Here is a 13,980-nt window from a genome sequence, read left to right on the forward strand (position 1 = left end):
GCATGGTTTGCTATTTTTGCTATTTTCTGTGTGGCTTTTTAAGTTTTTAGTTACGTGCTTGTAGCTGCAGTTATCTGACATCGTTTGTTGTGCCAAATGTTTTAAGACTCCGTGTAATTGTCATGTTAAAGGATCAGACAGCAAAGGACAAAGCACTCCAGCACATGGCAGCAATGTCATCAGCTCAGATAGTCTCAGCTACTGCTATTCACAACAAGCTGGGCCTGCCAGGAATTCCCCGTCCTACATTTCCTGGGGCACCTGGGGTAAGTCGTGAGTCCCAAAAAATTCCCTGTATTCCCTAACAGTGCTCACTGAAAACTGAGAGGGAATGAATGCATTACTGCTCTGACTTGAGTTTGCAGAAGGAATAAATGCTTGTTCAAAAACACCCAACAAAAGAGAACAGCTGTGTGTTGTTTTTTTTTCCTCTTGCAGTTTTGGCCGGGCATGATTCAAACGGGGCAGCCTGGATCCTCACAAGAGTAAGTGTGAAAATTCAAATTTGTTTCTCTGTGTTTGTGCACTCTGTGAGACCAGGGAAGCAAGAATTTTTCCAAAGAGGAGGTGAAGATAGTTTAGGGGAAAGAAAGGGCCTTTGTAGGGATCCCAAACCTCACAACTGAATGGGCATCCTGCTTTGTGTCCTCTGGGAGTGCCAGCAGAGGGTAATTCTCATCCCCTCTATTCCCCCTGTGCTGCCTGTCTGTTAAATATGCTCTGCTAGGAAGAGATATGTTTGTGGGCACAGGTGACCTGTACTGATGGGATTTCCTGTGGATGGCACAGTGTGTAATTTTTGTGTTCCTCTCCATTGCAGTGTCAAGCCATTCGTTCAGCAGGCCTATCCCATCCAGCCATCAGTCACAGCTCCCATTTCAGGTAATTCTCCCATTTATCCTCTGCCTTAAAAACACTTGAATTTTGTACTGAATGTGATGTGTTCACTTCTGACCTGGGCAGAGCTCGTGTTCCCTCCAGCCAAAGGAAGCACCAACCCCAGTGTCCTATTATTATCTGATTATATCTTAGGATAATCACTACATTTGGGTTTTTTCCTAGGTGGGAAGCACTAATGAGTTGTGATGTGTAATTTCCAGTCAGCACTCCATATTGTGGGAATTACTGTAAAAAATGAGGAATAAACAGGATGAATGTTTCATTTAGAATAGCTATGTAAAAAGAATACACCTTAATTCACTTTAAACTGAGCCTAAAACCCCTTCCAAAATCATTTATGTTTAGCCTTAAGTATAAAACTTCTCTGTGTGTCAGGTTGTTTGTAACTCATCCCCTCCTGGAGGTCCTGCTTGGCCTGGTACCACTTTGATAAGTACCTGCTTTTATTCTGAATTCCATTGCTCAGGTTGATCAAGCCCTTCCCATGGCTACTCCCCTGCTCCTTTGCCCAGGTTCCTTCCATGCCTGATTTCAGGAAAGGTCATTATTTCTTTGCAGATGATTTCTCATGCTACTTCTCCCTTGCCAAATGACCCCAAATGCTTCTGGCTGTTTCTGCTGCAGGTTTTTCACTCTTACCCAATTCTTTATGAACTAACTTGCTGCTATTTAATACTTTGAATTAAAGCTGTTTTTCTGCATTCATGAGGATGCCTTGTTCTTGACATCCCTAATTTACAACATTATTTTCTAGGACAGGTATTTTCTATTGTTTTCTTTTATCCTTCTGTGTTTTCTCTCAGAATAGGAATATAAACAGGAATATAAAACTCATGCATGAGTTTTTGCTTAATTAGAATTCCCAGCTAGTGACATTTGTAATTCCCTGTTTTGCACCAGCCTCACACCCTCAATGCCTAAATTTGAGGGTTGGGGTCAGGTACCACATTCCCATTATGGATCTTGGGCACACACTGCCCCTGACCTCCCCCTGCTTCTCAGCCTGGTTCAGGATAATCTTTGGTACCTTTGCCCTGCCTTTCTTGTGCCTGTCTCTCTCCCAAGATGAGTTTTGCCTTTGAGCTGCTGCCTTTTCCTCTTCCTTTACAGTTTTCTTTCCTTCTTGTCCAATTTTCTACAATGAGGACCAAGAGATAGCATTTATTCCTTCTCTTGAGGTGAATTAGACAGGGTAGTTAACATCCCTTCTCTATCTAGATCATGTCATTCTCTCCTTATTATCAATTTAAAACCTTTTTTTTTTTCTTTTTAGGGTATGATTCACCTCTCTGCAGTAATTATTTATTATTAGCTGTAGCATAATGATGCCTAAAAGCTCCAAAAGAAGTCAAGACCCAATGTGCAAATCCATAGTAAGAGCCAGTCCCTGCCTTGGAGAGCTTGTACTCTAAAGAGGAGAGGGGAATTGAGAGTGGCAGAAGAAATAGGCAGAAAGAGGGGTGATTTACTTGTAGCATGTGGCACATTAGGAGCCAGAAAGGGAGGCCAGTTCTCCTGACTTCCAAGGCAGTAAAGTCTCCTGTGAATCTTGATACCAGTTTCCAAGAGAGGGTGCAGCTGTAGGTCTGGGTGAAGTCTCTATAAATCTCTCTAATCTAGTATATCATTTAAACAAAAATTCTGCAGTGAGTTACAGCCCCAAGGAAACAAAACAGCAGATCTTTCCTTCCTGCCAGTATTAGACTGCTAGGCTGGCACCTCTTTTTCTCCACGGTGGCCTGAGATTTTCCAATTTTAACTCACCCTGAATTAATTACTGGCTAGAATTAATATAAATATCCAAGGGTAATGTGCATAACTCCCAGTTATGTGGAATGGGGCAAACATAAGCAGCTTGTCCATGCAGATGTTTCCTGTGTTGCAGGCTTTGAGCCCACCTCAGCTCCAGCTCCCTCTGTCCCTGCGTGGCAGGGCCGGTCCATCGGTACGACCAAGCTCAGGCTGGTGGAGTTCTCAGCTTTCCTGGAGCAGCAGAGGGATCCTGAATCTGTGAGTATTTATTGCCCTGGTGTCTGCTGAGCCTCAGCCCTGCTGCTTTACTCCTGAGCTTCAGCTTTTCTCCTTCTCTCCCCACCCTCTGGGCACGCCTTCCATCAGGTCTGATGGAGCACACCCGGTGTCTCTGTGTTCTCTGCTGCCCTGTGCAATATTCCTCTCACCCTGGGACTGAATTTTCCTTTCCTGCCCTCTTTTCCCCCATTTGCAGCAGCAAGAGGCCTCTGTGAAAGCAGGCAGGGTTTGCTCTGGCTGCTCACTGCTGACCTAGTTTAGCAGGTGTACCAAATTGCATTGTGTTCTTGGCAAGAATTCAGTGCTTCAACTCTTAGTTAAAGCCTAATCTGTTTCCTAACCAAAACAAAATCAAGGGCCTGCACAGAAAGTGTGTTTAGAATTGTTTTTTTTAATGAACTTTTAAATTTTCTTTTAATTTTTAGTGTGCATACTATACCTGCAAGGGTAGTTTCTGAAGTTGGCTTTTAGTAAGCCTTGAACCTTGACATTAATCACCATATATTTACCAAGAGAATTTCTCAGTAGCCTAGCACTGATTCTATTGCATCACAAATAAATTGAAAAAAAAACTTCTTTCAGCTCAAACCTGAAAATTTTTTCCAAGATAATTTCTGAAAAGCAAATACTGTCCTGAATAGGTGATTCTTGTTCAGATTCCAGGTAAAATACAGTATCCTGGAGAAGAGAGAAGCTATAATTTTTCCTTTCATAATCCAGCACTGGAAACCATAACATTTATGAGCTCTGGCCAGGGGTGTTATCCAGGGAGTGTTTACCCTGCACAATGGGGACTGGAGACATAGCCCAGAAACCTTACAACAGAGGAATGCTCCTGGCAGAGCCACATCCCCATGAAAATACAGAATATCTCAGCTATTCACACCCAGAGCACGTGGCAGCCTGCTGCTTTGCTCAGTGTCCCCCTTGGCCAGCCTGAGCCAGCTGTGAGCTGCAGGGAGTGTTTGGCAGCAGGTGAGGCTCTCTCAGAGCTTACCTGGCTGCTGGGCATCCATGGTTCCCCTGGAATCCTCTGGTCTCATGGCTTTCACCTGTGTGTCCCCCAGAGCACCCTGGAGCCGCCTCCTCCACCCCCAGCCCCAGATCTGCCCAGGGAGCCCTTTGCATTTCTTCTGCACAGCATCCAGGTGTCCTGCCAGTCAGCCCTGTCCATGCACAGATTTCCCAGCCCCTGCTGGCCCCGTGTCACCTGTCCTGCTGATTTCTGGGCTGTGCCATCCCCAGCCTGCCCCATGCCAGGACGTGTGTGTGTGCTCCAGCTTACTGGGAAAACAGGATGTGACACAGCCTGCCTGAAATCTCATTTCTCTGCAGCCTCACTGGCTGCTTTGCCACCTAATTATCCCTTTCCCATAGGTTTTTATAACAGAAATCTGTATCCAAGAGCCAGAGGTGTAGTGCCTCTGTATCTGTGGGGTTTTATGTACAGGGAGCAAACTGAGCAGCTTTGGCATTGCAGGTCTGGATAGAAGCCTGATGGCCCCACAAGTCCTGTAAAACCTTCTTTGGAGCAAACTAATGTTATTTGGAATTCCTGAGGTGCAGAGGCCCTCTGGGTCTTGTCCCAGCTTGCAAGGAGACAGCTGAGAAACCCACCTTTCAAAATGCTTTTATACAGGACAAGCAAGGGCAGCAAACTACCCAGACTTGTTTTTTAGAAAAAAAAAAAAAAAAAAAAAGAGCAGTGCTGGAACACTGCAAAAATGAGACTCTAGGAAAAGCCAGTTCCCAATTTAGATTGTTCTTGCATCCAAGTGGGGCAGTGACAGCCTGAAGCATCCAGACAGGTGCCATGGGGACAGACCCAAAGGATGGCACTGCCTGGGAAAGGGGAGTCAGGGGGAGTGTTGCTTGCTTTGAATTAACTACATTTGATTATTTGGCATTGAAAGGGCATTGGAAAAAGCCCCCAAGGCCATGTGGCCAGTTCCCAGAGCAGGGGCAGAAGGATGATTGCTGCAAAGGCAGTGGTGTGCCTCCTGCCCTGTCCCCAGTGGCCTCTCCACAAGCACCAGGAATTGTCCTTGGAGCTCAGCAAATGGGAGCTCTGCCTGCAGCTTTGCACACCTTTCTTTGTGTGGCCAAGGTGTTTTACTGCAGGTGGGGTTTGCACAGCAGAGAGAGGATGGGGGATTATTGCTTTCCAAATAAAATCAGCGAGGCAGGTGACGTGTGTGTGTGTGCACAGTGTGCACACCAGGTCCTGTAGGCACGAGCTGGGATTGCAGCCCCTCCCCTGTGCCTTTGCTGGCCTCAGAAATGAATGTCCTGCTACAGGAGACATGTGTGGGAGTTCTCCTGTATCTTCTGTAAATTATGGAGTCATTACACTGCTGACTTTTCACAGAAAATTACATAAAATATTATCTTCATCCAATGTGCTTCCAACATTTCATTGAAAAAAAGGTGTGACCCTTCCTCCCTCTCTACCCCAACAAAAAATCAGGCAGAAAGCCTCATAGGAGTAGAGGCAGGTAGACCAATTCCACCTTCAAACATAAGCTGGAAGTTTATTGAAGCATTTGGCATGGTATCTGGGGACAGAAATTAGAAATTGAGGTTTGCCAGCTGTGGTGACTCCACAGCCTGCAGTGGGGCTGTGCATGGGCACAAAGGTGCTCTGCAGGGAATTCCTGGTAGGAGTGGGGCCTTCAGCAATTCTGTAGCTCTTCCAATGGCAATTGGTATTTAAAAGTACCAAAAAATGAACAAATCTCAATGCCAGGCAGTTAGACATTCAGTAGTTTAATTTAGAGTGAGCATTCTGGAGGGTTGCAGATCTGCTCCACTGAGTCCTCTCACTTGTGGGCAGCTGCTGATCTTTTTCCTTGTCTAGATACAAAATTGTTCCATTTGCAAAAGAGAAAAAAAAATAGAAAGGAGGCAGTAAGCAAGCCTCACTGTAACTCTGCATGGCAGGAGATAGTCTGGGGAGCACAAAATGCTGGAATACTGACTCTGCAGCTGAGAGGTAAAACTGCTCCTCCTTTTCCATGAAAATCAATCCAGTTTACAAATGTCAAGCTGTATTTTCCTTTTGTGGCATTTTGTGCTGAGGTGCAATTCCTGAGTGGTGCATGGAAGTTTCCCTTGCAGCATTTCAGTTACCTTTGATTTCTGCCTGCCCTATATAACTCTGTTCTCAGCAGATGGAGCAGTTTTTGTGCCCATCTGTTGCTTCCAAGACAGGTTTTCCTTAATGGGGGCTTTCCATTTTTATTGTAGTGGTTCTGTAGAAGTTCAGGATAAATGCTCAAACCAAGCAATCCCATGTTCCCTAACAAATACAAACTGAGCATGCAAACAGGTTAGAGAGGATCTAAGAAACTGACTGCTACACAAGTAGATATAAAATTCAAAGACTAGGAGTGAAATGAGAATAATTCAAAATCTTCTCTCTCTATAAATATATATACACATATTTAAGCTTGATTTTCCATCAGAGGAGAAAACCCTATCACCACCCAACAGAAAAAGTTCTTTCTTCTCTTCTTTTTTGAGGTTTCTCACTCTTACTGTCACATTTATTTAAATTGTGAGCCCTTCAGACAGCTTTACATTTAAAATAGATATATAAGGCTATAAAGAACATGGCTGATGGGCATTTTCAATATTAGTCCACCCATGCAAACTGCCAGATTGTGTTAGGTCCGAATTTCAAAATGCATTTTAAAAAGTGGTGAAGAAATAAAACATTCTTTATGTTTTAATTCAGGTTTTATTGTTGTTGTAAAAGGACTTTGTGAGCCCAGGGAGAATTGTGCCTGAGAACCAGAAAGGGAAAGCAATTGCTCAAGGGCCATAAAAACAGCCTGCCATCATTAGCCAAATGCAGTAAAATTCACCAAAGTTAATCAAACCACCTAAGTGATGAAAAATAAATGAGATCTTTTCAAAAGAAGCCCTCCATCCTTGAACAATATCCATTGTTGCAAGGATTGTTTATCCTTTCTGTAGTCCCTGTGAACAGTAAAACAGCAGTCCAGCATTTCACTCATGAGGAAGTCTCTGGTTCAGTGTCTTTGTGATTGTGAAAGGACAAGAAAGCAGACCTGCATTAGGATGAATGTCTCAGAGCCACAGACTCAGGATGTGAGGTTGTTTTCATCTGGAACCAGAAAAAGTTTTGCTGAGCACCAGGCTCCTTTATTTTGCCATGCTGGAGAGCTGCACGTTGGCCCTGGGATGCAAATGTCATACTCTGTGAAATGTTCATTTCCCAGTCCATGGACAGAAGTCCCAAGAAAGCTCTTTAAAGAGGTCCAGGACTGACACAGCTCCCTGTGGCATGGCAGCAGGATTCCTGGGGAAATGATGGGAATGCCATGGACTTTGCAGGGAGGGTCCTGGGGCCAGGATGGGCTGTGGGGGGAGAGAGACCAGCCCCATGGGTCCCCCACAGTCAGCCCAGGGGCCTGGCTGTGCTCTCACTGCTGCTTCTTGGACCTCTCTTCCCTTCCTCAAATCCTCTGGCAGGGAAATTTCCCAGCACAGCTGGAAGTGCAGGGGATGCACAGGCTGGAGCATTCCCCACTCTGCCTGCCCCCAGCACCCATCCTGGCTCTCCCCAAGGGCTTTGCCCCTGGCTCTGCCTCTGCCCTGCATCTCCCCAGCTCATCCATCCAGCCCTACAGCCACCCCAAGCCCCTTGGGCTCAGAAGTTGGGCAATCTCCCCTGCCCTGCTCTGCAGAGAGCAGATAATGACATGCTCACTGTTCATTTGTTCCTCTGCCTCATTCAGTGCAGGTGTAGATGGCCCTTCTTTGATAAGCAACTATTCAGTAGTTTGTTTTCTTCTGCTGCTGCAATGTGTGGCCCTGTGCCCTGCTCTCTGTGCACTGCCTAACCTCCCTCCCAAATGGAATTAATAACTCCCTCCATTTGCATTTCACAGATGTGCTGGTGCAGTCTTTTTGGGTGAAGGAGGGTTATTACTCACAATTGACAAACCAAGAAGTTCAGGTGCAAAAGGATGAATGAGCCACTGATTTTGAGGGTCCCCTTTGATTTGTCATGAGGCTTGATTTTGCAGAATACTTAACATTATTGAGAGCTTCCTATAGTCAGCCATAATTTTCCCATCTGAGCCCTCAGCACTGGGACTGCAGGGTCTTAAATCAGACAGGCCAGAACTGAAAGATGCATCTTCACTGTTGCAGAAAAGCTGATGGAAAGGAAAGGTTGTGTAAGCACCTTGCCCAACCAGCAAGTCCCAGTTTCGTGCTGGGATTGCTGTGGCAGTAGCTGGGAAGTGCTGGGCAAAATTAAGGTGCCTTCCCTTATCATCCACCAAAGTCACCCAAAATCCCCTTTTACTTGGCATTTCTGAGCAGATCCAGGCAGGAGTCTGAGTACAGGGAGGTCCATGAAAGAGCATGCAGCTGTTTCATAGCATGGAGCACAGAAAGTTCAGTCAACATTTCACAGGAAAGTGTTAAAAACCCTAACTACAGGACTTGGTACAGACTCCAGTTATAGCATTAAAATGTCACGTTTATAACTCCCAATCTGCTTCAGTGGAGGACAACAGCAGCAGGAATTAAATATTCAGTTACCAGTGTTTTGGTGGAAACAAGAAAACTTGTTGGCAGAGCAGGCGATTTTCTTACATCAGCAGGAAATTAAAGAGTTTCAGATTTATGAGATACAGGCAGCAGAGCCCAGGCTGGGCAGGTTTGGGTGAGAGCTGCACACACACAGACTGCTGATCCATCCCAGGAGCACAGGCACTGCTTGGGCAGGTTTGGAGATTTGGGATTTGGGATGTGCATTTGGGTGCTGTGCCCACGAGCCAGGTCATTGCCACAGAAACAGCTTTTGCCACCTGCCCTCCACCTTGCTCAGCACCTCCATCACCCCATGGATGGGGGAGCCAGTCACCCCCCATGTGCTGATCAGCATGGCTGTGTCAGAATACAAATGCAGAACTGGTGAGGAGCTGCCACAGATAAATGTGCTGGCTGATAAAGCAGATGTAGGTGGTTTGTCTCTGCTGAATGCTTGCATCCCCTGCCATTGGCAATTTGTCTTGGTTCTTTTAAATTCCTAAGTGGATTATAATTTTTCTCGTGGTATTATTTGACAACAGTCATATTTCATGGCTTTACTGCATTCTTTGGATAGTTAGAATTTTTCTAAGGGAAGGAGCTCAGCTTTAAGAGGCAGCCATCTCCAGGGCATGCTGTGTAATGCAGACACAGGAGACAGGGCTGGAAATGTTCTTCCTGTTTTTGTGTACTTGTGTGCTTAGAAAATGCAGGATTTGACTGGTGATGGTTTATGGCATCCAAAGCACATTATGGCCCCAATGCCTGATGCAAATCCTTTAAATGCTGCAGCATGAGTAAATTCCTCAGCAACTAATGTACTTCAATGACTCTGGAATACTCAGTCTGAATCAACAGTGAATTCTCAGTATAATGAGAATGTTTTTAAGCTTTTCAGACACTAATGGGCTCAAAAATATAGGCAGAAAACTTTGCTCCTTTGCCTTTATCTATGCATCAGTTCCTGTCGTGGAGCTTGTTTGTCCAAAAACGATAGGGATCATTCCAGTCTCCATTTACCCTGCTCCAATATTGCATTATCATTTGTTAGCTCACAGAAATATGCCATGTCTAATTAGCTGAGTAATGATTGTACTTAGCATAGGAATTGCAGCAACATAAGGAGAAAATAATCACACATTGCAATATCAAAATAAACATTTCTGTCCTAAGAATGTTGTCAGGTGATGTCATGCCATCTGTCCTACTGTACCCGCTCAGAAATTTTGCTGCAGCAGCATCTGGTGCTTTGGCAAGCTCTGCAGACAACTGTGGCAGCTTTGCAGCTGCCTCCAACTCTGCTTTTATATTTAAAGAGTGTCAAGGCTTCGTGCTCCATGCCCCTATAAATGTGTTTGCTTTTACTGAAGTTTGGATGCTGAGCAATTTGTGTGTTAGCCTGGCTTGCAGAAGAAGGTGCAGTGTGTGAATTGGCTTGGGAGTTTGCAGAGGCCAGACTGTAAAATACAGCTCTCCCTTCCCCCTTCCCTCCACAGCCATCTTTGGGCTGGGAGAGAGACACCCTTCTGGGGAGGAGGGCAATTTACATTCTCTTTCCATAAAAATGTGGTTATTTGTACAACCTGGAACAGCTCCAGCAGGGAAGACTGAGAGGAAACAATCCCCAAATTTTTTTTGCTTGTGGAAATGCCTTAATAAGATGATACACTTTCCTTTTTCCTTCCACAAAATTTAGAAAGAAATACAACCCTGAAAAAAATCACAGGCTGTATCTCATTTTTGGCCCCATACCCAGATGAGTGTTCTCTGGTTCTAAATTCAGATTTCACTGTGCTAGATGATTTTTTAATAGATTTCAATTTCATTTCCTAAGTGCAGAAATCCAGCCAGTCCATTTCCTTTTCCCCAGAGTTTTGGACATCTGCTAGGGAAGACTCTGCTCACACCAAAGGAAGGCTCTGAGTGGCTGCCCAATTCATTTAGATTTGTCACTTCAATTTGTTCATTCAGCAGGTACATTGTAAACAAAATAGCTTAAATGAGGTTTGCTTTGGGGTTTTAAATATTTTATTTGTGCCTAGCTGTTGGGAATTGCCCCTTATATAGAGCATCTGTTCAATGTGACAGGGTTCTCTAGTGTTCATTGACTGCATATCAGCTTTCCCTGAACTGAGTTAGCAAAATGTTTTGTGATCTGGAAACCCCCAGTGTTCAATCCTGCCCCTCTGCAGCTCCTTCACTCTGCTCTCAGGAGCCTGTGCTGATTAAATGGTGGAGGGTCTTTGGGGTTCATCCTTCCACTTTCATTTTGGGGGCTGAAAGGTTTTCTTGGAGCCCCTAAAAATCATGTTGGAGGGGACTTCAATGTGCCAAGGGTTTCCCCAGGCAGGAGAGGCACTGCTGAGGTGAATCCTGTGGCTGTAATGAGGTGTGATGGGATGAAGTTAAGAAATGGGAAATTGGAGATGAATGTGTTTTGGCAGGGATGGTCATCTACATCTGAGGGAAGGGGGGGAAAGTTGGGCTCTTTTATATTACATGGGTCAAAATACAGGAGGAACAGCAAAACAGTAGCTGGCATTCTTGTTGTGCCATGCTGCAGTTAAAATGAAATCCCTTCCATCTCTTTTAGCTGAGATGTGCTGCAGGTGGAGGTTTGGGGCTTTGTTGTGGGCAAGCAGGCAGCATGCATGAGTGGGCTCTGGCACAGAGAAATTAAAGGAAAAAAATTAAAAATTAAAAAAAATTAAAAGGCACTGTTTAAAGGAGCAAAAACAGGCTTGCCCCCTGAGCACATCCTTTTCATGCTTTTTATCACTGTGCTGCCACTGGGGCTTGCAGAGGCTCATGCTTTGGGGTTTGCAGTGGGAACACAGGGGTTTTTTTTTATGTTCACCAGGGTCTGTGACACAATCAGCAGAGCCATTCGTGGAAACCACCCTGCAGAAAACACCGTGGGAGCAGTTTAATCACCCAGTCCAGCTCTCTGCAGTCAGAACCCCCTGCTTTCCTCCCACAGCCCTGACCTTTCTGCCTCTGCCTTGCAGTACAACAAGCACCTGTTCGTGCACATCGGCCACGCCAACCACTCGTACAGCGACCCGCTGCTGGAGTCGGTGGACATCCGCCAGATCTACGACAAATTCCCCGAGAAGAAGGGCGGCCTGAAGGAGCTCTTTGGGAAGGGGCCTCAGAATGCCTTCTTCCTCGTGAAATTCTGGGTGAGTGGCTGTGCTGGGGAGGGCTTTTGGGCAGCAAATTGATGTGCTTGTGCAGAAGTTGATTTGTTTGCTTTTTAGTTTGAATTGCATATTTTAAGACTGCTGTTAATGCGTTTTTTTGGTTGGTGCTTTTGTGCTGTTCAGGTGCTTTGCACAAACCCATCAGTTACAATGATTGGTGGTGGTTTAGAACTTTTATTTTGGGTCTTTTAAAATTTTGGTATTTTGGTTTTTTAGCTCTTGATTCTTCTGATTCAGCATAATTTACGTTTCACTCGTTTTGAAGGGTTTCAACAAGTTGTAGAAAAACACTTAAAAATGGCTTATTTAGTGCACTTGTACTGAGAAATATACAGAAAAACAGTTAAGTGAAGAAACAGCAAAATATGCAGGGAAAAAAAAAAACTAGGCAGCAAAATATGGAGAAAATAAATATAGTTATATATAGTTAACTATAGTTTGGCTGGACTTGTTTAGATATGTCACTTTTCAGTGTTACTAAAGTGAGGTGCCTGGCACATTCCCACTGTTGGGTGCAGAGCTGCTTGCCCTCCCAGAGGGACACTGGCCACTCTGCTGCCAGCTCCCCAGGAGCCAGGTGTGCAGCTCTGCTGGCTCTGCAGGTACCCAGGGCCCCCTTTGGAGATGGGGAACTGCCATCTAGTGGCCCAGGGAAAAGCAGGGAAGGCTCAGGAGCAGAGCCTGCTTTTGGGCATTTCCAAAGTGCAGCCTCTGCCAGGTGTGAGTGGTGCAAGGATCAGCCCTGCTTGTCCAGAGAGGATTGAGACAGCTGGGGTCTTCCTGGAGCTTTCTCCTTGCCTTTTTGTTGGCCAGCCTTAGCACTCTGCTCCAAACTGAGCATGGTCAGAGCAAGGGTGGAAGAATAAATCAAACTGAGGGCTGGGATGCTGTGTGTTGATGCAGTCGTGATGAATTTCATTGGTAAGCCAAGGTTTTTCTAATTGGATTTGCAAGATCTCCTGTCAGTGACATAGTCACGAAATGATGAAGTCATTTAGGTTGGAAAAGGCCTCTAAGATCATGGAACACAACCATCAGCCAAGCCCACCACTAAACTACTAAAAGGTTCACCCAAAAGGATCAGCAAATCTGCAGGCTGAGCCTCATGCTTATACTAAAGCTTTTTATCCTCACCAATTCCTTGGGTACCTTTTTGTGCTATACTCCTTTTCATAGCAGCAGTTGTCATCTAAGCATTTAAATATTTTCTTTTAAAACTTCATTAAAGGGGGCATATTCAGGGCTTAATTACAGGGTGGACAGGTTGAGGCTGAAACCAGAAAAGGTTGATCTGGAACCACTGCTTATGATTAGATTTCCTGGCATTTATCTATGTGATTTGAAATACTATGCACTTTATAGATCCCCCAGACTTCATATCTTTCCAAGAGCTTCTGTGGCATCAGATTTAGGAGTGGAAACTGGAGTGAGGGAAACTCTTTTTTTCTCCAATCTGGATGTGGGAGGACTAAGCCACTGAGCAGAAGAAACCCACTGGGCTGCAGAAGAAACCCACTGAGAAATTCATGGGGCTTAAAAGGGGGCTGGCTGAGCAAAGAGGCCAGAAAGAGCTGAAACACAGTGGGCTGGAGCAGGCAGGTGAGAATGTGGGGTCAAAAAGAGGGAGGCAGTGGGAAGAGGGAGCAATTGGGATAAGGAGGCTGCAGGGAATCACAGGGATGAAGCACAGCAGAGAAGGCTTCTTAGAGGTGGGAGCAGGACAAATTTCACAGCAGGAGAAATCTGGCTGCAGAGGAACACAGCTCAGAGTTAAAGGTCTGTGACCACTAAATACATTTCCTTGGGAAATTTGACTTGAGCTGAGGCCATCATCTCACCAATCCACTCTGCATAATAAATATTTGCAAAACACACTGGCAAAAATGAATGTCACCTCACATGCCTGTTCTCATTTCCCACAGAGGATGATAAGCCTCAGACTTTACACTAGAGGTGGACTGTTTTTAGGTGATGCCATGGAAAAAGCCTCTGTGAGATGTGCAATTCTGTGTTCAGCACAGGTTCTGAGCAGTGAAAGGCAAAGAAACCTTGTCTAGATGTTCAGAGGGTGAGTGTGCAGCTAAAGCCTGTGACATGATACAGTTCAGCAGCCAGGATGTGCAGGCAACTTCAATCCAACATTTCCTAACCTCACTGTGCCTTCCAACATAATGGCCTTTTAATACAATTTTGTGCTGTATTGGAGATTAAAAAACATACAGTGCTAACATTCTTCTGAGTTATGCATTAAAAATGTGGTGAGAACACTTTCCTGAGC

General features: G+C 45.1%; 1 protein-coding gene across 2 annotated transcripts in view; it reads left to right on the top strand.

Moving 5' to 3' along the window:
• The window catches only part of TEAD1 (TEA domain transcription factor 1), a 109,167-nt gene that overhangs the window by 79,094 nt on the left and 16,093 nt on the right, over window positions 1–13,980 (top strand). For both annotated transcript variants that reach the window (XM_056493903.1, XM_056493904.1), the window contains 5 exons: window positions 132–266; window positions 439–485; window positions 821–882; window positions 2,786–2,910; window positions 11,508–11,681. In XM_056493903.1, coding sequence (XP_056349878.1) covers window positions 132–266; window positions 439–485; window positions 821–882; window positions 2,786–2,910; window positions 11,508–11,681 — 543 coding nt within the window. The remainder of the gene's footprint in view (window positions 1–131; window positions 267–438; window positions 486–820; window positions 883–2,785; window positions 2,911–11,507; window positions 11,682–13,980) is intronic.

Source organism: Oenanthe melanoleuca, chromosome 5 (genome assembly GCF_029582105.1).
Source record: "Oenanthe melanoleuca isolate GR-GAL-2019-014 chromosome 5, OMel1.0, whole genome shotgun sequence".
Classification (NCBI taxonomy): Eukaryota; Metazoa; Chordata; class Aves; order Passeriformes; family Muscicapidae; genus Oenanthe; species Oenanthe melanoleuca.